Below are 26,400 nucleotides of genomic sequence, written 5' to 3'. Positions count from 1 at the left end.
GCATGATGGACGAGTAAAGAAACATAGCACAGTCCTAAACCTGTCTACCTATTATATACTGATGCAATACCGTCCTCTAGCGGTCATGTGCGGCAATCAATGTGAATCCATGCAAAGTGTTCAAGTCTCTAAATGTATTCTAATGTATTTTCTTTTTTCATTTAAAAGAGATGATAGTTTGTCATAAAATACCCAACAATACAAGGCTGCAATTAGCACTAATTATGCTTGAACTGCCTACCTTTAACTAAATGGTATGGAATTGTTTATTATTTTATTTTAGTTAATTAATTGTCTAAACAATTTTAGTTTAGAGAGCTGCAACGGAAGCGCAGTTTATTCATATAAATAAACAATAGGTTATGACAGGTAGTTCAACACATGTGCATGTAACAGACATGCTTCAGTATAATTGACAGAGTTGTATCACTCTTATGTAGGTGCCTTCAAATATAGTGTAACCCAAAGTGAGAAATGATTGTGTGTGGAGGGGGTTGATTGCAAGATAGTGGGTATGTTTTTTTTTCTGTTGCCATTGCGACAGTATAAAGAAAACATGTAGGTTTTTACAGCATTGTGCAAATGAAGTCCCATACAGTATAACTACCCTTGGTCAGAGTTATGCACCACTGTACATCTCTCTATACATTCTGACATTTCTGTCTGTCAGGTCACATACTGTATATTTATATATGCTAGACAGACTATGATGATTAGTTATGACAGCTAGTCCAACACATTTGCATGTAATGACACAAGCAGTGAAATAAGGCCAGTTGGTTTTATGGGGCGGGACTATTTAGCGGGGAACCAGTATAGTGCACAAAAAACTGAAAGCTGAAATTGAAATTGAAAAAAAGAAAAAAAAACAGCGAAGATTTGTACAAAACTACAAGCATGGATGTACTGAGCATTGCTATTTGTTCAAGATGGAGAGAAACTGCTTCGATGATGTGCACAAGTGATAAGATGATATGTGGTTTGAGAATGACAGTTGACTGTTTTGAGAAATGTGGCCAAGCATCTGAGAAAAAATGTCAGATGGTAGCGACATCTCCTGGCCAGCAAGCAGTGTTGCACTGTCCCGTTTCCATCAACTGAGTTAGATACGTACGTACATATCACCAACATGGTAAAAGCTAAATTTTGTCTCACTTAGAGAAGGGTTTAAGAAATGAATGTTGTAATATGACTCTCTTTTTTATTTTTAGATAATACTGTTATTTATTTAATTATTGATTTATTTATTCTATCAACCATTCCAAGACCTGTGTTACAGGTCAACATCATTGGGCTGTCAGAATATTGGAATACTGTATGAAATTTGAAAACAAAGGTTGGCTGCTTTAGCCTCAATGTTAATCCATCTTGGTTAAATTGAACTAACTTGCCACTATCTTGCCTTCAAAGAGGTGGCCTCATTCAGGAGTCTGATAGCTGCAGTTACAGTGATGTTAAAGGGAAACTATGCAGGTTTTTTACGCTTGCAGGTTCCTTTGCAGAGCTTCCCCTACAGCTTTAGTGTATATATTACAACACTCCTCAGTCAGTCAGTCTGCCTTTTCATGAGCATGACTGTGAGGCTGGAGACTTTCTGCTCGTCAGTGCCGACCTGGTGGCACAAACTTGCATGCGTGGTTTTTCCGCTCAGAGGCGTTAGAGGGGAGCGAGACAGCCGTCATTCAACGCGAAGTCGGAAGCTGATTAGTTATGGTAAAGAACTTTCATAGTTCACCTTTAATGTCCATCTTCATTTCTTGATGTCAAAACCTGATGGTACTTCTCTTTGGATAAATGTGTCTGCCAAATAAAGTAAAGTGTAAGTAAAGTGACGTAAAGTTATGCTCCATCCACAGCACATCTGGGACGTCATTCGAGTCCATGGATTTGACGCTCGAGAGAATTTTCTCAACTTTGGCGTTCCCGCACATCAAACACACCTCGTCTTACGTATGGCTGCACCCCAAAACTATTTGCATACGGCCTCTGTCCTCAGTCCTCAAGCTCGTGGAAATCATTCCAAGCTCTACAAACCGAAACAACTGCACCCAGACTCAACAATTCTGTTTACTACTCACAAAAGGCTTTCGGGTAAAATGTAATGTTTCAGCACAGGAAGTATGAAATGTTGAACTAATGGACATTTATAGGCTGATTTGACATGGAACTACACTCTCATCTGGCGTAGTAATCAAGGAAGGTTGCAAACGTACCATGGGCGCAGTGATCTCACACAGCATCTGAAAATAGTCCCCATAGGCAACAAGCAGTAGTAGTGTGTGATATCACTGCGCCCATGGTAGAGGTTGCCGCTCTCTGTTTGTGTAAATTATAAACTCATTTATGGAGAAACAAACAAGTTGATCATTGAACTATTCATGCAAGTAACGTGCATAGGCCTCAAGTTTATGTCAACCGTGTAAATAAAAACATTTAGGTGGTGGTAGGTGGGCTTTTTTTGTTGTTGCATTTTCCAAGTAGAAGCAGCCATTAGACATGACGCGAAGTGGCCCCAGCCTTTTCCAAAAAAAAGCTTAAAGAAAATACTTAACTGGGCTATAAGATCTATTTTTTTCTCTTTACAGATATAATATGTTTAGGCCTGGTATAAATATCAAAATCAAATGTACACACTGTAAATCATAGCTGAATGCACTGAATTTGGCCTGAGCAGTATGCTCTACTGTTGCTGCTTCGCTACAGTATATCCAATGTGATCCCCGCTGTGTCCCAGAAAATGCCCTAGCACAGAAAAAGTGTAGCCTACTCCATTGGTTGGGTGTGGTGGGGGAGATTCCATCTTTAATGAATCTGTTTGACAAAATGCCCTCCTAACCCAATTAAGTGTGACATAGATCTACATCCTAGGGCAACAATAATCTACAATAAAATAAATGCCAGACATTAATCAATACCAAACAACCAAACAAACGTCATTTCAGCAGGTAGACATATAAAAGTGAACACTTTCGATTAGTTTATTGTATGTTGTCTGGAGTGTGTATACAACTAAGCACTGAATTTCACTAACGTATCAAAGACATTTGTATTTGTCATTATCAGTTACTGTATACTTGTACAGCATGGATTAAGCTAGAGCACAGAGTAGAAATTGATACACTAGATAAGAATCAGCTAAATTAATAAGTAGGAATGTTAACAGAAGAGGATGATATTCTTTCTTGTTATATTTCAACCTATATTCATTCCTCAGTCCTTAAATGAGATCGTGGTACAAGCTTGAGCATTATAGGCTTTTTTGGTCGAAAAATCCCATCCAGTTCCATAGGTATCTGAAAGAAATAGAGATAAAAAATTACATTCAATTTATTATAGCCACGCCCATTATAATATTTCTCAGTATGTAACAACCCAATTAATATTTCAAATATTGATATATCAAAATAGTGGCTGCCATTGTTTTAGTATAATACACAAGCACAAAGTGGAATTGATCTAATACAAATAATTACAAGTTTTATTACATTCTAGCTAGTAAGCTACAATGAATTATCAATGTATAAGAATGCAAAAAATTCCAAAAAAGTTGGGACACTAAATAATTCTAAAAAAAAGAATGCTTACAAATCATGTCAACACTATAATTGACTGACAACATATCAATTGTTGAAGGAGAGAAATTAGATTATTTAATGGAAAATAAGCACATTTTGAGTTTGATGCCAGCAACACTTCTAAAAAAAGTTGGGTCGGGAAATTGCAAAGGATTTGGGGATTTCGTCATCTACAATACAACCTGAGCTCATTTAACATGGACTGTCGTGGTGGGAAAAGGCCATGACTCCTGTGGTTAGAGACCAATCAAAATGGGCAGTTATTTTTGGAAATCATAAGGCTCTTCTCAACATCTCTCCTCGGTCCTCTGGCTTGTTCCCACTGATCTATAAAGAATGATGGGGCGGCAACAATGGGATAGTCTATCCAGTGTTCTTTATAGATCAGTGGGAACAAGCTGGAGGTCCATGATGGCGTGGAGGTGCATTAGTGCCTATATGGCACAGGCATCTTGCACACATCGCAAGGCACAATCTATTTTGAATCATGCACACAGGTTTTGAGCCAAATATACTCATCCAGATCATGTATTTTCAGGGAAGACTGCAAACATTTCAGGAAAACAATGGCAAAATGAATCTGCACTTATTTATTCAATTTTTCAACAGTGCATGGCCTGGACTGTTGAACTACTGACTGATTGACAATTTATTACTACAGGATAGCACAGTATTATTGACCTTGTGATGACCCTCCCTCATAGTGTATCTTTGTGGTAATTTTATACATAAACATCACACTTTATATTCATTCAATAATTGACTACCTAAAACCTTTGCATATACTGTAGGTTATATATAGTATATATGAGTATCAAGTAACAAGTAATAACAAGTCAAGTCAAGTCAAGTTTATTTATACACATGCATTTCATACACAGAGGGCATTCAATGTAGCCTGGGTTTCCCATACTACCTCGCGGTGATTTCTTTCACGCTGCTAAGGCAGTCTGGAAACTAACGCCCCCATTTTCACCTGATGTTGGGGGCCAATCACAGAACAGGGGAGAAAGCAAGACCATGATGAGCTATGCAGAGACGCATTTGATTGACATCCGTGGCGCCCAATGAACGGATCTGGGCATTTTTTTCAAATACGAGAAAATCAGGGGGTCAGGATTTGGAGGGTTAGCTTCAGCCAGTTAGCATGTCATTTGGCCGCCGACATCTTTGAAAAAATGGCGTTCCAAGGTTGCAACATATCCGGCACCAGCGCATGCACGAGACAGCTCATGCACGAGTTTCGAGTTGGGCACGAGCTTCGTTGCGCATCCATGTTGATTACGCATTCCAGAAGACATAAATAAAATGACTGACGACTTGAATTAAGTTACCGATAGGCTACTTGACTTAATGCCTGTGGATTAGACTGTATCATTATACCAGGCTTTGTGAATAAAAAAAGCCAATGTTGTTCTTATAGGTTACTATTATTTGCATTAGACTATGTATGAGTTGGCAAGGTAGCCTATTATAAGATATTTTAGGAAATGCGAAGCAATTCTCTAAACCCAATTATTAACCTACTCACTGTCGTGTAGGCTATGAGGACTATTTTAAAACGCTCAGCTGCAGTTCCTACCTGTAGTTCATAACAACGCAGCGTTGTGGGGTCACATAACCTACATAACGGCAAAAGTTTCCGACAGTGACATTAGACTTAAAATGCATGCTGCTCGAAACACAACACATTCTACCGGTAAGCCTATAATATGCGTTGGCTTCATTCCGTCTGTCTACAAATGTAGGTTTAAGCTGCAAATTCACACTGGGTGCAGCACAAATAGCATATCAGGTATCCACACGTTTCTTACATCCCATGTCTACTTATTAAGAGTCATTTTCGTCGGGTAGACAGCCTATTGCGCACAAACATCCTAGGCTACAGTCAGTTCAAAGCATTTACTGTGGGGATCATATTTATGTGTATGCTAAGTGAATTCTTGCTCAATATTGACTCGCCATGTTTATTATCTCATGACATATGAATATCACATTATAGGATTTCGAGACAAGGGGCAAACTTCTCCACCACCATCCCGACTCAAATAATTAAATACATTTGCGCCTGTAACGATAGGAGCATGTTCACGAACACCTTCTCTCACTCTCCAATCTTCATCAACGATGTACCTATGTTGTCTCGTTGTAACGTGGAACCTAATTGGCTCATTCTAGCTGGTGACGGAAATGAACACCCATGGAACGCCATTTTCTCAAAGATGGCTGCGGCCAATTTCAAACTTTTTTGGCTGAAGTAGCTAGCCTAGCATGGGCCATTGAAATGAATGGGGGCGGGACTTATTCCCTCTCTCCAGTTCTTATAATAGGCGTGTTTAAGTTCAACTCCAAATTACCTTTTGCAGCAACGAGAGCTGCCGGTGGCAGCAGGGGAGGGGATACAAACGCTGCTATAAAGTTGTACACTCTCTACTTCCCGTAGTGTAGACTTGGCTAGACTTGACCATGTGACGAATCACGAGGCACGGACCCGCACGGACCCTTGTGGATATGAGGAGGCATCTAAACACCTGCACATACGTCAGGGATGTAAAAGCCAATTAGGGCAAAGACCTGACGTCATGAAGGCAGGGTCTAGGCTCCGCTGCGCTCCGCAGTACCTCCAGAGCGGCTGCTCCGCAGCTGCCTGGCCACGCCTTGCTCCCGCGATAAGTTGAGGCCATGTGATACCGACTGCCGAGTCGAAAACACACCCATCTAGACCATCGTGGACAGATTTTTAACCACGTGCATCTTGTGCTGCGCAGTTTTTGTGCTGCGCAGCCATCTTGAACGCGCCTACTACCTCCATGGAGAAAATGAACGTCTGGTTGCCAGACCACGTCTCATTTGAGAAGTGGGAGGCGTTAGCCAGGCTACATTCAATGTGCTTTACATAAACAAAAAATACTGTGAATCATTAAGATAGAATTAACTCATTTACTCACCAAAGTCTCTTTGCATGTCTCCAGTTTGAAGTTTTGGAGCAGCTGTACCATAATCACTTTCACCATCATAAGAGCAAATCTCATTCCAATGCAATTGCGAGGTCCAACACCAAAGGGAAGGTAAGCATATGGATCAATGCTCTCCTTATTGTCTTTGCTGAACCTTCAGTAATTAAAGCCACATATATTGGTTAGTTAATTGATTAATTGCAGAAGACATAGAATGGATGAATCGAGTATTGCACTGTGTTCTCTGATGTTAAAATAGTAGGCCTATATATTCGACTTTGATTTATAGAAAATAAACTCAATTGCAATTTCAGAAGCCCAATTAAAACCTTATATTTAGGCTATTTTGAAATGGTAGAATTGAAATGGTCCTTTTGACTAAATGGCTAAATGGCGCCCTCTTGCGATATTTGATTTTTTAGTGGCTGTTTCTAAGTTCAAGATTTTCATATGAAGGAGAGCACAACCATGCCTCATGTTCATGACAGCTCTTTGGTTATGCACAACTCCAAATTCATCAAAACCGAGACAAAAAATGGTTTCCATTCTACGTCACCTTTAATTAATTAATTTGATGATTAAAGGAACCGTATGTAAGAAATGTATTTCAATTAATCATAAAATGGCCCTGATATGTCACAGACATTAAGAAATCATGCTCATTTCAAAAATGTCATTTAAAAAAGTGAAGTTGCAGCCTTCAACTGATGTTGATGTTTACATATTGTGTGTTTTGGACAAAAGCTATACTTACTAGCATTTTTAAAAATCTTACTTTTAAGCCTTACTTTAATTGTGCAATTGTCTGATTCAGTAACACAATCATGTTTTTACCTTTCTGGTTTGAAAACCTCAGGGGAAGGCCACAGCTCTGGGTCATTGTGCAATACAGGCACAGGAACAGAAACCAGAGTGCCTTCGGGGATTGTGACTCCATTTATCACCACCGTCTGTTTGCACATCCTTTCTATACGTGGAGTAGCTGGCCACATTCGCTGAGATTCACATATGACCATATCCAGATACTCAAGGTGCGTTAGCTTTTCATAGGTGACAGGTGCCTACACAATGCATAACAATGTACCTTTAAGACATGAACCATTTACTAGTGATAAATGAAGTCAAGTCAATACATTACACACACAGGAACCAGTGTTGCCAGATTTGGCGGGTGCCCGCCCAATTGGGCTTCTTTTTATATCGTTCGGCGGATTCGGCGGGGAAAAATAAGCTGTAGGCGGGTAAATAACATTTTGAGTTCAATGGTTCTCTATGAGAAAAACGGCATCGGGTGGCTTTTTGCTGAAGACGGCGGGGTGATTGGGCGGAAATCAGTCAATCCAATCTGGCAACACTGACAGGAACCTCAATGGCATTCCATTGCAAATCCATATATCAATGCACAGTTTTGCCCCACCTTTGCAACAATTTCCACTCTTTAGGAAGCCAGGTATTCTTGTTCAACATCAGTGCCTGACCTAACAAGGAACTTCTCTATTGTAATTGAGAGTGCGTTGGGTATAAGTTAACTGACTTACGATTTCTAGCAGGGGTGTAACTAGTAGCAGTGAAATTGAACTTAAATTGGTGCTTAACAAATGTCTCAGAAGTGTAGCAATCTCATACACTACATTTACTTAATTAAAAGAAAATGCAAATCCATGCCAGATTAGCGATTGTATTTGTGTGCCCATGTTTTAGGGACATTGGAAATGGGCAAGACGGACCTGCAGACCAAGTCCCAAATATGCCAAAAGGTTCATATGGGTTAATATGGTTATTCCCAGGCTATGATCATGAGGAAATCTTTCCCAAAGAGTTGTAGTTGTTACAGTTGTAAAGAGGGGGACAAGCACCAATTTAATAAACACCTATGGATTTACAATGGGATGTCATTTCCTGTGGGTGTAATGACAGGCATCCCAATGATTTTACCTATAGTGTATAGGGCACACACATACACATTGTAGTTGCATATGTCTAATGGTTTATATGTTTAATATATTTTCAATAGCTTATTAAGACGTTCAGACCCATTAACATGAGCAGTGCAATTTAACTTACATTGTTTGGAAACACTGAATCAATCTCCTCTATGAGCTTGCTTTGAGCATCTGGATTTGTTGCAATACTGTAGGCAAGAAAACTAAGAGTGTTGCCAGTAGTGTCATACCCAGCCAGGATGAAGAGAAATGACTGGGAGAGTATTTCATGTTCTGTCAATCCTGAAAATGAGTAGAGAGAGAATTTAGTTTTTCTATCAGTGACTACCAATTCAAGGCAGAGCTTGTGAAGGCTGTTGATATTTGAGTCATAACATGACATTCCTCCCTTCCATGCTCCAGAGGCAAAGTGTTAATTGAGTGGAATAATGCATGGCTCGTTCGTTACCTTTAATAGGTTGATCCTCACTGCTTTTCTCAGCTTCCTCGTTTGAGATTTGGGAGCGCATCATGACTCGCAGGAAGTCCACTCTCCTCTGTCAACAAACAAGTACATCTGAGTGGGCACCACTGTGGGACATTGTAGACTTCCCAACATGCTACCATGTGCAATCTAGCATAAAACAGACAACACTGACCCAATTTTAGTCCGGATGAATTGGTATACTTGGCCTATTACTCTTGGCCTATTACTCATACTGCATGTGACGTCACAACTACTGGCTGGCAAGAACATCATTCTTCAGCAACGAAACCCAGTAAACTAATCAAGGATATTGCCAGGACATCACCAGTTTTACTGTACGGAAGTTGGTGTTTTGAGGTGAAAACAACATGCCAGATAGTTGTTGTGCGATTGAATAAGCATAAGCAAGTAATTTGCCGGCAGCGTTTCTTGCCATCCAGGTATCCATGGTAGTCACGTGACTGCAAAGTATGAATTGGGCCAAACCGCCACCTGATTAGTTATGCAGTTTGATTAGGCTTACAAATAATTAAAAGATGGAACAATCATTGGCCAGGTTTCCCAGATTCGTTAAGAAGCTCTTAAGTGCTAAGAACTTCTTAGGAGCGTTCTTAGAGCACTCCTAAGTTCTTAGCACTTAAGTGGTTCTTAACGAATCTGGGAAACCCGGCCAATGTTAGTTACATCTCCAGTCCAATCAGTCTGGATTTCTGGTGTGACAGAACATTTTGTCTGCTGTCAACTTTAGTAGTGTGTAGCCTAAATGTGTGTCAACTGCAGTGGATGCCTATACATGTATTAGTTGCCCTGTCTTCCTAGAAAAATAGCACCAGGTATACACATCTTAAAAGGCGCTATATAGATTGAAAAGAACAGAATGGGAAGAAACGAACAATTTTACATTTCTTCAAAACTGCCTTTGTTCTGTGATTCCACTAAAGTTAGCATGCAAACCTGCTAGCCAGCCTATAGCTCTCATGTAATATCACTCTGTACCATGAGGGGTGCTATATGAAATACAATGCAAGTTAATGGTGTTGTGAGTGTTGTGTGGCTGCATTCAAGACAACCCAAAGCCCACAGATCTTGGATCCTTTAAGGTCAATCTTTGGTGAACATACATTGGCATCCTCTCCATGCTGCTCCTTAATCTTTCGAAGAGTACCGTAGAAGTAGTCCATTAGAGATGGTGAGAGAAAACTGATGCCAATTTTGTCCATAAGCGGAACCAATGAAGGACAGACAACTAAAAAAAATTAAATGGAGATCAAAGTAGGCTATCAATTGTGGAAATAGTACTGGAAACCAGCAGTGATACACGGGGTGCCTCTCAACATGCCTCCTCGATGCTCGATCCTCGAGGGGCGTTCCCACTGATCTATAAGTAACACTGGATAGACTATCCCATTGTTTCCCCCCCCATCATTCTTTATGTAGAACAGTGAGGATCGAGGCCCGAGGAGCGAGGGAGGACGTATAAACGCTGCATGAGAGGCACCTACTGTACAGTCGTATCAGGATGACCCTACTGGGGGTTTGACGTATTCACTCAATTGGCGTACTTACTGGAAATAAGAAAGACTGGATTGAAAAGGCTAAAATCCATCAGTTTCTTTACATTTGCAACAAAGGGATCATTAGGGTTGTTGATGGAGTCCGCCTCTACACTGAATGAAGTGCTGGTCAGAACATCGATATTGTATAAACCAAACATGCTGTGGGCAAACAACAGTAAACAACAACATTTAAATGGATTACTTACTTTCATACACATGTTTATTGTAATAATGAGATCTGGAGCACAGGGTATGAAGAAGTTGATTAGTTTGGGGAGGGAAAAGTTTACTTACTCTTTGATGATAATTGGTTCATTTAAGTTTTGCTTTTTCAAATACTCTATTAAACGGTTTGCATATTCTGCAACAATAGGAAACACCTGGAACAACAGAACAAAATAATCTACATTTGCATTGCATGATCAGTATAACGTGGACTAAGTCAGATTGATTTATCTCAAACTCCATTTAATCTTTTGGTCAACTTTTCATCATCCGAACACGTGATAATTATTTCTTCTAATTCTAGAAATGGGAAATTCAACCAAGCAGTTGTATAACTTCAATCAGACACCCAAGATGAATCACCTCTTTGATTCGTCCACTTGTAAACGTTGGAGAGAGACTAGTTCGGATTCTCTTCCACTTTTCGTCCTCAACAGAGGTTATTGCATCAGAAAGGGATCCAGCTAGAACGTCTCTCTGTAGATAGTCAAGCAAGGCTTTAAGTACTTATCTCTATTGTTGTAACTAAAGTATGTAGTCAGCATGTAGAGCCACTGGTACATTTAAGGGTAGCAAATTAGACTGTGGATAATGAGATATGTGTTTTTCACGCAGGGCTATAGGCCATGAGACAGGAAGCCAAGAACCTACCCTTCTATTGGTGAAGGCCGTGTAAAACTCCTTGACCATAACGGCCTTTATCGCCTCAGTATCTGTAACCATCAGCACAGGTAATCTGCCCTCAAAGATCCTGGATGACAAAAGTGAAACTGAGTGCACTGATCTCCACATACGCGCTTAAAACTTGTTTGCCATTTTACTCACCCCCACATTCTTCCATATTTTTGGAAACACTGTTGGTCAAAGACGTGGAAACCCTACATAGATAACATGGGAAACAGAGTGGAAATGAACATTAGTGTTTGCAAATCCAATCCGTCAAATTTTTTCCTTTTTGCCGACTAGATATACTGGTGTCGAAAACATTTTGCCAATGACAAACTATTAGGCTACTCACTTTCATTATCATTGATCCAAATGACCCCACGAATGGCCAAGGCCGAGGTCCTGGGATGCCCATGTTTTTGAAATGTCCATAAGGCCATGTCCCATATCTTGAAAATAGACCACACTGAGCTTTAATCAACCGAACAGAAAGCTATAGTCCCATTGCTGTGCCAACCCGAAACACGCAGCGACTGCCGAAGGCATCACTGTTGCTTCACCTTCAAATGCATTGTGGGGTACAAGTTGGACATGTAAAGGCTACCTACTAGATAGGCTATTGACTAGACAAATCCTTAACTCACGTATGAATTAAGTGATATACTAGCAGAATATGATATTTGTAACTAGACTTTCAACTCAGCTCTGCACGTCCTCGATGTTGGGTAGTCTGGCTATCACCACACTAAATTCAATCCTTTTGAGATTGAGCATTAGTCTGGGGAGTCTGCGCTTTATTTCTACTCCGCAAGAGGCGTGATCAGTGGGCAGTTCAAATGACTACCAGTGCTGAATTACGTGGAAGCCAGAGGGAGCCAAGCTCCCCATAGAGTGAGGACATTGTTTGCGTAAATTTACAAAGGTCCGGAGTTTTCTCCCAGGATTTTTTTTCTTGCCATTCTAGATGCTAAACAAACAAGTAAAACGTAGTTTGGGATCGAGGGACATAATTTCCTTAACAAAGGAAGTGGTTCAGTTTGCAGTTTCACTTGCGCTGACGCGCACACACATTGAATGAGAGCTCATATAGCACATAGGCCCCTTCTCAACCTCTCTCCTCTCTCCTCGATCCTCGGTCCTCCGGCTTTTTGTCACTGATCTATAAGGAACACTGGATAGACTATCCCATTGTTTCCACCGCATCATTACTTTATAGATCAGTGGGAACGAGCCGGAGGACCGAGGAAGGAAGGAAGGAAGGAAGGGAGGGAGGGTAGATAAAATGACGAATGAGAAGAGCCCATAGAGATACCTATGGAAGCCCATTTTCGCCAGGGAAATAAAAAAATAAGCTTTATAAGCTAAGTCAAAATTATGAGATATAAAAGTCAAAATTTTGAGATAAAAAGTCGAACATTTGAGATAAATTATGAGATAAAAAGTCAAACATTTTAGATGAAAAGTCAACATTTTTAGATAAAAAGTCAAAATTATGAGATATAAAAGTCATCATTTTGAGATAAAAAGTCAACATTTTGAGATAAAACCACCAATGGTTAAGGCACCTACAGACCCTTGAACATGACCCTTGAACAATTTTTATTTCATTTTGACTTAGCATAAACTTTTTTATTATTATTTCCCTGGCGGAAATGGGATTCCATAGATACCCCCTATTGCCTCAAGAAAATGCAATTCGCAGCTCCGCGGACCAGCCCGCATGTTATTGCAACGCTGCAGATCACTGAAGGCACAGAACGCAGTATAGCAAGTGCTTGGCGAAAACAACAAGTGTCTTGCTGAGGTTTGGGGGCGCACTACCACTTCCAACGTCTATGAAGACACATAGCCTACACAGTCATAAAAGTTAAGGCTTTTATATTTTATTACTTCAACATTTAAATGATTATTTAGGCCTGGATTTTAGGCTACTTGGCTTATCAAACATCCATCACAATCGTAACTAAAACGATTCATTTGTAGGCCTACGTATTACCAGAGTATGTTCAAGCTGCGTATGTGAATGCCTAAAGGGTAGCCAAATGGCCAGCGGTCAATTTTCAACCAATCCATATAATGCCAATAATGTAAAACTAGTGAGTGAGTCAATCAATGCTTGGTTATCCGACACGTCTTTTTTTCCCAACTTGAATAAGCTTGAAAGTTGAAAGTGGCATACATCCAAGCTGGGATTCACCTAACCCACACTATGCTAATGGAATGGAACTCTCACTAACATAGCGAAATGTATCGAGATATGCCAGGTTTAGCCTTAATGAGTGAGGCTGATGCAATTTGGTTGGCAACATAAACACCATGGTGATACAGCGACGCTAAAAAAACACAGCCACTTGACAGAGCGCAACATACATCGCCAACATAATGATACCCCACTGACTGTCTTACTTGGAGTAGGCATTTAGTGTTATCTGAAAACACATAGGCCAGAACAAATAACATGAAAGCACAATGAGAAACAATCTCAGATTACTTACATTATTAAGAGCGTTAAAAGCAAAACTATGAGAGTCCACGTCTCCATGGAAAATGAAGGCAACATGTTAATTTGTTGGAGTTCGCAACTAGGCTACTACAGGTAGGTTATCCTTGAAACACGAACTGTGCGATAAACTGGATTTAGACAGACACTGAGAAATAGCCTTTAAAGTTCGCGAGAGCAGCTGTGGTCTATAAACAGGAAGTGACCTGAAATTCCACCCAGCTGATTACGCAATGATTGAAAAGAAAAGAAAAAAAGAGAAAAAAACGTATTTTTATCTTTTATGATCTTTTTTTGTTTTAAAATCATTGCGTAATCCAAAATCAACTGGGGGAAAGTTCAGGTCACTTCTATATAGGCCAGGGGCCCGAGATAGAACCTCGAGAGCCACACATTTTTTAAATATATTATTTAGGCTAGGTTCTACTAGTTTTAGACATAATGGGCAAGTAACTTGAGATTTAAACTGGAATGACAGCAATAGGCCTTCAGGCTTCCCATGTAGCCTAGGCTAAACACCACCCCTCATTTTCCCAATGTCCTTATGCAAAGTAATATCATAGTTACAGCACAACGCTAGGCCTACATTATCTCTGACATGTCAATAAACATGATATGGCGAAATTGAACAGGCCTTCCAGAGATCACATTTGCTGATGGCCTAGTAGTCTTAATATTCAGCGAGGTGAAGTTTCTTGTAAGCATTGAGTAAATTTCGTCTTTTAAACGTGAGCGCAGGTTTGTATTTATTTTGCTATGTGAGAAACATTTCTCATGCTTAAGTGGAAACGATCATGGTTAACACAGCAATAATACTTTGATGCAGTGTGCGCGAGATATGTAAAGGGAACTTCATCATTTTGAGTTTTCAGAATCAGTTCGTCTTCGGATGGAAACTTTTCCACTTTAAACCACCTGTGTTCGCTCGCAAGCTGTGCTCGCTCTCTACCTACTTGACATTTTCCTTATAGCCTACAGCGTGCGCACACATCAACATTCATAGTGTAGCCTACTGGGTTTCATTGCTGGAGAATGACAGTTCTTGTCCGCAAGCAGTTGCGTCACGTGCAAAGTATGGATTGAGTATAATAATATAAGCATAAGAAAAATGATAATAATAATGATGACAACAACAACAACAACAACAACAACAACAATACAATACGTTTAATTCAAAACTAGCCCATATTTATCATTTTAGCATGGTTTAATGAATATTATGTTAAACCAACCCTGACTTTTCCCCTTTTTAGCAGTAGCATAGGCTACATTAATTTCAGTGCTGTGTTAACTAGGCCTACCTCAGCCTACTGTAGGTGGTGTCAACATGAGCATCTGTATTTTGTTAAATTGCTCAGTTTTGGCCCAAATATGTGAAGAACCGAGCTGATATCACATGACTGATAGAGCTGTGGTTTAATTTTTTTTATCTGGCCACATTCGAGTCTATATGTCTATGACAACGGGTTGATCCCACCATCTCTCTCTTCACTTCCTGTCTGTCCTACTGTCCTGTCAATTAAAGGCATCTCCAAAAACGCTGACTGGCTGAAGCTAGAACAGTGGCGACCCCTTGGAACATGCTTCTTAGTGAAGTCCTAAGAGAATGACTCGACTAGATTGAGATTGTGCATGGCGGTATTATCTGAAAAGGGCTATAGTCACAGGACGTCCTGGGGTAGATGAAATCTCCTACTGATACCACTGAGGATTTCTTCGATAGGAGAGACCGCAGCACTGAACCCTGCTGCCCTAGAAGGAGAGGCAAGAGACGGAGAGACGCAGTATCAGTTGGACTACGGACGGCAGAAGAGCGGAGAATGTGAGTGACCAGCGGTTCAAGGTCACCTCCAGGTGTGTGTGCTCTCCTCACCCCCACAAGTGTTCTCTAATTCTTTTGCGACCACTTTCTTCTCTCCCACCATCCACATACCTCTCTTCCTAGGCACTCCTTCCCTCTCTTTCTCATCTCTTCTTCATCCATTTTCCATTTTTCCTCCAATATGTTCTTGATCCTGTAGCCTATGTTTTTGCCCTGCACTGTCTCACTGTCTTTTTCTCTCTTGTGTTTTGTCATTTGTTTTTTTTTGTTTACCAGATTATTTATATAACACAATGAAGATACATTGGTAATTTAAGAGACTGGTATCCATAAGTACAACAGGAGAGTTTTTATGTAGTGTAGAATGAAGCATATGGTCAGCTCTGGCTGGTAAAAGCCCCTTACACACTTAGAGTTAAGGTGGTAGCGACATCTCCTGGTCAGCAGGCAGTATTGCACTATCCTGTTTCCTTCTATTGAGTTTTATCACAAACTTGGTAGAAGTTACAGGTGAAGCTCAAGATCAAGCAAATCCCAGTTGCATCTTCAGCCATCCTTACACTAGAAGACTTTGACAAGATTTAGGAAAGATTCTTAAAAGATTGTAATGTTCTTAGTACAGCTTAATAATAATAATGGGGGGCTTTAGAAAGAAAAAATCTTTCAAGAGTCTTTCTCAAATCTTATCAAAGTCTTCTGATATATGAATAGCATTAGCAATCTAGAAAAACTGTAAATAATGGTTGTTGAAAGTTGTTTTGAGTAAAATCATTGTCTTCTTCAGATGCAAGATCAACACATAATTATTAGGCTTAAAGGAGAATCTCGGTAATATTTCACATAGATCTCAGAGTAGGCCTACTGTCGGTGCGAAAGAAAACAAGTCAGATCGGTTCTACCTATCTCGAGTTGCTGCAGTCAACAGCTGTTATACTCTGGGGGTATGTTCATGAGTCCAAAGCTGTTGGCTGTGGCATTATTAACTCACAGACAAACATTTGTTGGTCCTGGGTGTTGGCATTTCTGAGAAAAAAATAAAATAAAATAAAATAAATAATAGGCTGATTTATTTATGGATATGATCATGTCCATGTCTTGTGTTAGTAAATGTATTCATGCTGGCAGAAATCCACTTAGGGGTGAGTTGCGAGGAGGGATTTTTGTTTAACATAATTTACAGAAAGATCATAAGACTGAAAGCAAACATTTTACATACTGTATCAGTGTTGCATAAATCCCATGCATATTGTTTTGCCATTGTTTTCAACTTGCATCTCTCTAAAATATCATGAACTTGACAAAAATTCCAGCATCTACTGTAACTCTGGCTGATGATGTTGACCACATTGGCTTATCTGCATGCCTGAGATAAGCGTTAGGTGTTTTTCAAAGATTTTTTATGCTCTTGGCTCTGTATCCAAGTCAATTGTTCAAATAGCTTTAGGTATACAGTCCAACTGAAATGTCAAATGAAAGTTCAAATTATTCTTTATTGTTCAATTATTTTTACTAGTGTGTTATGCTTTCCTTTTTTGTTTTATATATGATCTTTTTTAAATTATTCTTTGACTGTTATATTTACTGTTATTATTATATATTATTTTATCTGCTATACTGTTTTGTTTATGTAAAGCACATTGAATGACTAAACTTGGCTTGACTTGACTTGACTTGACTAAAGATGCAATAGGGCCACCAATGAGATGCTTACCTTCCTGGACATGTACTATGTTGCAATTCAGTGGAGATGCACCAGTTATACAGTCCCCTCCAAAAGTATTGGAACACATGCTAAAGTTGACAATATAAAATCATCTTTTGGAAATTGATTGATCTCCATCGTTTGTTTGTTTGTTCGCTCGCAAGGTAACTCAAAAAGTTATGGATGGATTTTGATGAAAGGAGGCGGAACATTTTTGAGGTTTGCGCTCTCTGAGTGCTTTTCTAGTTAATATTGTGCTATAAATGTAGCACAAACAAGTTTCTCTATTAGCCGTCTATATTTGAATGGAGCTGGCAAAAAGGTTGTTATGTAGACTCAATGCCCTCAATGCAGTTAAAGAGAAACTATGCAGGATTGGCGATTTCATCTCCGGTTTCGCTTTTCGTTTTAGCTCGTTTTATGCTTGCATATTTCTCTGCAGAGCTTCCCCTACAGCTTTAGCTTGTATATTTATACATATATAGGCTATATATATATATAAATATAAATGGCAAGCGTGGTTCTTCTTGCTCCTTATGCGTCTCAGACTTCCAGATGTAAACAAGGAGCGATCGCCTCCTGAACAAACGGCAAGGTTGCAATAGCGGATAGGGACACTGGGGGCGGGAGGAAATATGACTGTTTTCGATAAAACTGGTCAGTCAAGCAAAACAACGATTTCTAAGCGATTTTATGACTATGAAAAAGTTGCATAGGGTCTCTTTAAAAAGGAGGCCACATTGATCAGAAGAAATAAAGTGCAGACTCCCCAGACTGATGTTAAATCTTAAAAGATTGAGCTATACTTATACTTTGCCTGACCACAAAGTAATGCAAGTGTTGGGGAAAAAAAAACATCACATTATAATTTTGTAAACATTGTCTAATAAGATTTTTTCAAAAGCTGTATAAATTAGTTTACAGTACAAAATAACAAACCTGTAATTGAAATCCACATTATAATGGAATGTGTCTGATACGTCTTCTTACTGCTTTTTAGAACAACACATTATTCAGTGCTATAACTAAAAAATATCAGCCAACCTCTGCATTCTCTTCTGAGCCCCAGTCAAAGACTTCGGTGGAGGTGGAGGTGATGGCGCCTTAATTGGGCCAATACCCGCCTCGTCCATACCCGCCTCGTCCATACTTGGCGTCTCTCCCCCAAGACAGGCCTTTTGTGGCGCCAGGATATTTTCTGAATCGTCTGTGTCTGACTTGTCTTTAGCGGCTGACCTCTTTGGATGGCATAATTTGTCATATAGAACATTTACTATTATTCCTACTATATAGGATGAACCCACACAAACTAACACAACCCATGCTGATATGCCAAACACTGAAGCCTGAGCACAGTCCCACCACCACAGCCCCAGAAGGATGGCACTGTCCACTGCTATGATGAAACGATACATGAAACCCCTTCCCCTGCAGTCGTAATGGGACACGTTGAACCAGCAGAAGTACCAAATGAGAGCGACAGTGCCCCGATAGAGCCATTCCCCCGTTTTGGTGTCCATGAAGTCTGTTTTCTGCCACCAGGCCCATAGGAAAAATGTGATCCACAGGAGGAGGAAGTGAACTGCAATCATGCCGTACGGCAGGGTGGAGGCAGCGAGGGCCACTGCTGCCAGACGCGGGGCGATCAGGAGGAAGTTCCACAGGAAGTACACTAGAGATGGCATCCAGGTCATCTTGACCTTGACCTTAGCCTTGAACGTGGCGCGGTGGTACATGACCACACTGGAGATAATTGCAGCGAAGGAACCCAACGTCTTCAGACCTGCAGGGAAGGAAACAGGAACACGTGAGTTGTGGTGCATAACACTGAAAAGCATGCATTTCAACATCTCAGACACTTCATTTAGGAAATGTGACCCACGGTACAGATGTACATTTTACTTGTCTAGAGCTAGGAGCTCTGTCTGCACCTAGCCATTTGCCTGATTAGCATTGAGAATTCCTTTCACTGGAACTAAGAGGCCAAGCCCAGCTCAGGCATGCCCCCTTCCTGTTCCAACATGACTGTGCACCAGTGCACAAAGCAAGGTCCATTAAGACATGGATGACAGAGTTTGGTGTGGAGGATGAACTTGACTGGCCTCAACCCAATAGAACGCCTTTGAGATGAATTAGAGCGCAGACTGAGAGCATGCAGTCACCTCGTCTAACATCAGTGTGTGACCTCACAAATGCACTTCTGGAATAATGGTCAAAAATGCCCAACAACACACTCCTAAACTTTGTGGAAAGCCTTCCCAGAAGAGTTGAAGCTGTTAGCTGCAAAGGGTGGGCTGACGTCATATTAAACCCTATAGTTTAAGAATAGGATGTGACTGAAGTTCATATGGGGTCAAGGCAGGTGACCCAATAGGCCTACTTTTGGCAATTCCATGCTCCCAGCTTTGTGGGAAAAGTTTGGAGATGGCCCCTTCCTGTTCCAACATGACTATGCACCAGTGCGCCAAGCAAGGTCCATACAGACATGGATGACAGAGTTTGATGTGGATGTAGTTGGAGCAGATGTCATTTCAGCCAGGAATACTCAGAGACATAACTGAAGTTAACAAAGATTTTAATCAGGATAGAAATTAGCAACAATGAGAGTCTTTGGCGTAGGCCCCGTCCTAGGTCCAGGTCACTGAGCGTGCAGACCCTGGCAAATCCTGCCGGAACGAGAGGAAGGTGCCTGAGCAGAGTCATTAATAAAGCCAATGTAGCATGCTGATCGGTCAGGGGTAATGAATGAATGACGTATTAAGTATACCTGGCAGAACTACGCTGCAGCTACGCAACCGCTACATTTCTGTTGGTAGTTTGCTCCAACAGTGGACAGCATGGCTGAATGCCATTTCCTCCTGCTTAGACCTGACCCATGGGCACAACTAATTGACCAGTGCCAGTAGATCCAAGTGACCTGTTAGGTTTGTAATGGACTAACATTTTCTGAGATGTGTTTTGGCCCCAGGCCATTGAGATTAAAAGATTCTGAATTTTACTGAAGGCAATTAATGCAAAGACCTGAGATTGTTGGTGTGAATTTTGAATTAATTGATTGGAATGAATTAACTAATGTCCACAGAATCTGCAAGACCCCGGGAATAGCGGACAGCAAACTGAACAAAGGTTTCAGGTTGTATGCCTCATCATACATCGAAGTATATAGAATCACACTTTCAAGGTTCCTATTTCTGAAACTAATCTGTAACTGAAGAACTGGTTGCATTGTTGGTTACGTTGTTCAGACAAAGTTGCAGAACCCTTGGCCTGGCCCTTGACCCCAGTGGCCTGATGATTAGATGAACAATAAAAGCACACTGTCAAAAGTGAGTTAATGTCTTCTGAGGTCCCTGGATAGTTAATAAATGTCCTGTAAGGTACCTGTGACCCATTCCACTTCCTCTCTTTGCACGATGATGGTCATCATTAGTGTCAGTTGTGGAGCGCTCTCGGAGAACGTCTCGATGAGGCGCAGCAATCTGAGGTCATTGCTCAGGAAGACAACGATGCCCTCCTTCTGTCCATCTTTCGATGAGAGATTTCTGTTACGCAGAGAGATCTCCATCATGCTTGCAAACCTGTAGCAAACACCATGAGTTAAAGTAAAAAGTAGGCCTGTTTTAACTTATGTTTCAATAGCAAAATAGACATAATCAGCAACAATATAGATGTCATTTTTATTCTTGGTGTAATGCTACACAAAACATTATTTCCAGATATGGGAAATAGAGCTTTGGTTATCACCACAGAAGGAAGTAAAACCAGCAGCATAGACATCAAAATGATTGTGTGGTTGCAGTCAGACTTCAGCTTTCTGTAAATTGAAACGAATTGCATTTCCTATAAATGGGGAGACTATGCACTACCAACGCATGTGGGAACAACACCCTCTGCAATGCCAATTACAGAATCCATATGAAATGACAGTTTGAAAGTCAGTGCATGGTTATGCAAGTAAGTCAGTAGAATGCAAGACATTCACAGAATTTTAACTGACACCAACCTGAGGAAGACTCCCAGTTGGCACACATGAAGTACACCAAGTAGTCCTCTATTTCTGTACTTTTTCAGGAATTCAAACTCTTCAGAAAGAAGTTTAGAGTCATAGTTATACCAAAGCCAGCTGAATGCCTGCACCAACACAGACGATCCCACCAACACGAAGATTAGCACTCCCATACTGATGTATGCCTCCTCCTGATAAAAAGTCACAACTGCCCAAATGTCAAGTACCACGTCTAAGAGGAAGAATAGAAAACGTACTATGTCCGACAAAATTTCTAAAAAAAATTCCATTTTTCCTCGAGTGTTATTGCAATTTCTGGGGGTGGTGGGCATACTGAAAGGTTGCAAAAAAAAAACAAAAAAAAACACTCCAGCCAGGGCTAAGATATATTTAAACAGAGATGAGACACTTCCCAAGATGTGAACATGAACTGATGACCTGAAAAAGAAAGTAAATAGAACTGTCAAAGAATCCCAACAAGATGTCTCCACCTCCCTTTATGACCTAATGCAGCGGTTTCCTGAATCATTCTTTGGCTCAGCCAATCACATGGTACACCAAACACAAGACATGACAGCAAATATTCTCACACTCTGATGACAGCTTGTGCGAAGTACATATATGTGGTCACATGCTTTCACATAAGTCCTGCTCTTGCATTTGAATCACAACCACAACACAACATACAAGCATGAATTCATAGGAAACAAGAGAGGACAGACATGTGTGAACAGCTGATTCACAGTTTGATCCAAACCACACAACCACACAACCACACAATATGTGATATATCACACTCCTCTATTTACACTATATATTTTCACATTATAGAAAACTGGCTTATTGTCTTCCAAGTTCCAGGAAGTCATGCACACACTGAATGACAGTAACACTCACTCTATAAGAACCTGTTTTCTTAGCTCAGTGTCTTGGTTCACCTCTCAGTAATCCCTCTGCTGTCTGGACTTTGTTAAAGGAGGGTTGGTGTTAGCTGCCAACGCTCACACATTGAGAGTGAGATTCATTTGATTGACTCCAGCGCCCTCACCCCAATTTAATGCCTGAGTTGGCAGCTATGGTGTGTTTGTCTTTTATATTTGGACCTCAAGTCAATGAATATAAATAGATAAGTAAATATAGTCCAATAATTAAAAGCAGCCCAAACAAGATTGGTGATTCTGACATCTTGATGTCCAAAACTATAGCTCAGCAACAGAGAGATGCAACTGTTCCAACTGGTCTCAGAAATGAGGGAAAACATAGCGTATGTGTGAGAGCACATGTTCTCCTCAAAGTATGATTACGGACTTGAGACATAAACATTTATAGTGTGAGCAAATCAATCTGCAAAATGCCACACTGTGTACTGGCTCTATAAGTGATTAGTTAATATTTCTTTATTTGTCATTTAGATCAGAAAAAAAACTAGCTGTCCATTCCTGAACATTAAACTGTTCACTGATTTTTCTAATGTTTTCACTCTGGTGCATTCTGAGTATACTAGAGAGGGAGGGCGAGAGAGAGAGAGAGAGAGAGAGAGAGAGAGAGAGAGAGAGAGAGAGAGAGAGAGAGAGAGCGCACATGATGCCTATTAGCAGTGGTGGACGAAGTACATTGATTATGTACTTAAGTGAAAGTATAGATACCTTGTGTCAAATATTACTTGAGTAAAAGTGAAAGGACCCACTTTGAATTTTCACTTAAGTAGAAGTATAAAAGTATTTGCCTTCACATGTACTTAAGTATTACAAGTAAAAGTACTTCAATGAATTATGGTTCTAATGGCTTAATAATTATAATTTATCCTTTTCACATCAAAGCTCCTGCTAAATCAGCTTATATAAGGTGAAATACTAATGCCACTCTTCAAATAGTTTCTTACATTTGTCTATTTGCTTAGAAGCTATCTACAGTGGGGAGAACATGTATTTGATACCATGCTAAAGTTGCCTAAAAAGAGAAATATAAAATCATCATTTGACAATTGATCTTAATGCCTTAATTAAAAAAATGAGTAAAAATCAAACTGCAAACAAACAGATTGCCATGGTGCTTTTTCCAGTAGGCCTATTAGCCTGTTTAATGCTCATTGAGCTCAATGCAAATCAAACAGGCTAATAGGCCTATACTGGAAAAAGCACCATGCCAATCTCTAGCTGTGGTGAAGGGTATGATGACGTGGGGCTATTTTAATTCCAACGGCCAAGGGAACTTTATCAGGATGCATTTATCCTGGATCCATGAAATAGCTGTCCTTTAAAAATAAAAATCTACCTGCCCCTGTGTTAAATTCCCATAGGGTTACATAGGGGGTCAAACACTTCCTTCCCCCTAGCATTTATTAAGAACATTTATTTATTTACGATACATTATTCAATCACAAAGAGAATTGGTGTCCATAATGTGACTCATTATGATAATAATGACAAAGTAATTTTGTTGTAGAAAATACATTTGTTAAGAACTATGATGCTGTTTGATTCATTTATAAATGGTACACTGTCACTTTAAGACTCTTGCCGGCTCCACTCAGTGGCTGCCTTTTATAAAGCGGAGATATCAGTTATCAATGCACTCTCTCCCTTTCATGCACGCTCACACGTTCCCTATTACGTTATGAGTAACGTTATGAGTAACAAACATGCACATTAGATTTGCTGCAATAGAGATTTCAAAGAGTAGGCTTTCATCTCTATGTAACATTGTTGACATTGTAAATGTACACGTTCTCTAAGAAGAGTGTTAGTTTGCAGGAATGTTAACCACAACGTCGTTGCTGGAAGTAAAAAATAAATAAATAAAAAAAAAAATAGCGAAAAGCCAATGATAGCCTAAGTGCGTGGCGGGCCAGATCTAAACTAATGCATGCTCGGTGGGCCGCACTGAAGTTCGTGCAGGACGCAGTTTGGACACGTGATTCGTTTTGCCAAAATGGAACGAGAGGGTTTTCATAAACGTAACGGAGTAAAAGTACGAGTTTTCACTTAAAAATGTAGTGAAGTCAAAGTACAAAGTCTCACCAAATATAAATACTTAAGTAAAGTACAGATACATCAATATGCTACTTAAGTATTGTAACGAATTACATGTACTTCGTTACTGTCCACCACTGCCTATTAGGCAGAGATGGCATGGTTGAGAAAGGAAAGTAGCAATGAGGAAATGAGGACTTGGGGTGCAGTTGTTTTGGTATCAGTAGGCTACTGTTTACATAATCACACTGGACCATGATAATCTGGCCACATAAACAAAAAGAGCAAAATCAGAATAAAGCAGAGCAAATGTACAAATGTTGAGTGCCCACATTTTTAAATTGAATTTTTTTTTTTTTTTTTTTTTTAATACACATTCCAAAAAAGTTGGGACGAGTTATTGTAAATAAAAACAGAGTGCAATGATGTGGATGCTTCAAAAGTCCATATTTCATTCAGAATAGAAGATAGATGACATATCAAATGTTTAAGTTGAGGACTTCCGGTTATGGCGTTGGGCTAGGTGGACGCGTGACAGAGCTCTCCCAACCTAAAATGTAACTACTAATAGTCGGACAATTAAAAATATTGCTTTCAGCGCTAATAAGCAGCCACTCTTGTGTTTAAACCGATTTGGTAACTAATATGCCGTCAAATAAGCCTCCTAAACCCCAGAAGATGACCGCAAAGTTGGACTCTAGCCTAGCAAGGCAAGCATCAGCATCCGAGGCTAGTGAAAACTTAGCTAACTCCAGTCAAATTCTCACTGCTATCGAAACGATGAAGGAAGATTTCGTGTCGAGATTCGATACTCTGCTCGGCGCCACTCAAGAAATACGAGGTGAGCTGAAAGAAATTTCAGGACGCATGACAGAAGTCGAGGAGAGAATTAGCACTACTGAAGACGAAATCACGTCCATGAGGGCTGGGTCTCGAAAGATGAAAACTACATTGGAAGAACTGACTCGAAAAGTGGATGACCTAGAAAACCGGGCTCGTCGTTCGAATCTTAGACTGGTTGGCCTCCCTGAAGAGAAAGAAGGGTCTGACATGTGTGCTTTTCTTGAAAACATGATCCCCGAAGTGCTTGGTGAATTCCCAAAGCCCTTACTCATTGAACGGGCTCATAGAATAGGCAGTGTACAGAGGCGGTCTGGTAACGACCGATCCCCTGTGCGTCCAAGAGTGATTATAATGAAGTTTTTAAACTATGCTGATAAGGAACGGGTCATGACAGCTGCAAGACATGCGGGTCAGATAAAGTACGACGAAAAGAGGATTATGTTTTTCCCTGACATCTCTTCTAACCTGCGCAAACGGCGGCAGGTCTTTGATCCTGTGAAGAAACAGCTGGCTGCCCTCGCGTACCCGACACTGCGCTTTGGCGTTATTCACCCTGCCACACTGCTAATCACCATAAAGGGAAGACGACACACATTCGACAGCGCATCGGAAGCAGAGAAGTTCGTCCAGGGGCTGACGGGCATTGAGCAAGATGACACGGAGCAAGCTGACTCCAGTGAAGTGGCTGAAACCAACTTGGAGTAGGCTAATCTTTTTTCCTTTTTGGGGGCTGACATTGGACAATTAAGGTAACAACAAAATGTGGACAGTGAAAGTATTGCAAAGTAAGCATCTAGCCGACTAATCATATTTCAGGACTTTTGCAGTTTGTCTGTACTTTTGGTGGGGCTCTGTGGAGCTCAACAGGTATGCTGTTCCTCACTGTATTTTGTGTATGGGTGGACCAGCTAACCTCCATAGCCTGGCTCCTCTATGGAGTCATTGAGAATCTTTGTGGGAGGGGTATGTGTATTTCATTTGGGGAAATACACAGGTTCGTGTTCATGTTCCTTAGGGTTATAGGCACAGTGTATTGTTTGTTTGTATGTTTTTGTTTTTCTTATTACATCCTCCTTTGGCTCATTAGTCACTTTAGCAAAAGGCCCACTGCTTTCACATATATGACATTTCAACATGTCTTCTGAACTGAAATTTACCTCCTGGAAT

The 26,400-nt window shown here is 40.3% G+C and overlaps 2 protein-coding genes across 2 annotated transcripts; both read right to left on the bottom strand.

The window, feature by feature from the left end:
- Positions 1-2,775: 2,775 nt before the first annotated feature.
- On the bottom strand, positions 2,776-14,083 carry LOC134072568 (cytochrome P450 3A27-like). The gene is made up of 13 exons (XM_062529321.1): positions 13,884-14,083; positions 11,741-11,837; positions 11,548-11,600; positions 11,374-11,473; positions 11,086-11,199; positions 10,792-10,877; positions 10,508-10,656; positions 10,063-10,187; positions 8,924-9,011; positions 8,597-8,757; positions 7,367-7,593; positions 6,524-6,686; positions 2,776-3,293 (listed from the first exon to the last, which is right to left on the bottom strand). Exons 1-13 carry the CDS (start codon positions 13,946-13,948, stop codon positions 3,204-3,206), a joined length of 1,518 nt encoding a protein of 505 aa, XP_062385305.1. The 5' UTR covers positions 13,949-14,083; the 3' UTR covers positions 2,776-3,203.
- Positions 14,084-18,437: 4,354 nt separating this feature from the next.
- LOC134073155 (XK-related protein 8-like) lies at positions 18,438-21,769 on the bottom strand. The gene is made up of 3 exons (XM_062530140.1): positions 21,416-21,769; positions 20,794-20,990; positions 18,438-19,195 (listed from the first exon to the last, which is right to left on the bottom strand). Exons 1-3 carry the CDS (start codon positions 21,748-21,750, stop codon positions 18,438-18,440), a joined length of 1,290 nt encoding a protein of 429 aa, XP_062386124.1. The 5' UTR covers positions 21,751-21,769.
- Positions 21,770-26,400: the final 4,631 nt, after the last annotated feature.

This window comes from Sardina pilchardus, chromosome 24, assembly GCF_963854185.1.
Source record: "Sardina pilchardus chromosome 24, fSarPil1.1, whole genome shotgun sequence".
Classification (NCBI taxonomy): Eukaryota; Metazoa; Chordata; class Actinopteri; order Clupeiformes; family Clupeidae; genus Sardina; species Sardina pilchardus.
This window is presented reverse-complemented; position numbering and strand designations above follow the sequence as displayed.

What these genes read in the sequence shown, in the direction of transcription:
- LOC134073155 (XM_062530140.1), bottom strand. Translation starts at nt 21,750, where the DNA reads ATGCCCACCACCCCCAGAAATTGCAATAACACTCGAGGAAAAATGGAA. An exon ending in CAACTGGGAGTCTTCCTCAG is followed by an intron (nt 20,991 to 21,415) that starts GTTGGTGTCAGT and finishes TGTTTGCTACAG; the next exon opens with GTTTGCAAGCATGATGGAGA. An exon ending in GGAAGTGGAATGGGTCACAG is followed by an intron (nt 19,196 to 20,793) that starts GTACCTTACAGG and finishes CCTTCCCTGCAG; the next exon opens with GTCTGAAGACGTTGGGTTCC.
- LOC134072568 (XM_062529321.1), bottom strand. Translation starts at nt 13,948, where the DNA reads ATGTTGCCTTCATTTTCCATGGAGACGTGGACTCTCATAGTTTTGCTT. An exon ending in TCCAGTCTTTCTTATTTCCA is followed by an intron (nt 10,188 to 10,507) that starts GTAAGTACGCCA and finishes AATTTTTTTTAG; the next exon opens with TTGTCTGTCCTTCATTGGTT. An exon ending in AGCATGGAGAGGATGCCAAT is followed by an intron (nt 9,012 to 10,062) that starts GTATGTTCACCA and finishes GTTTGTTGACAG; the next exon opens with AGGAGAGTGGACTTCCTGCG.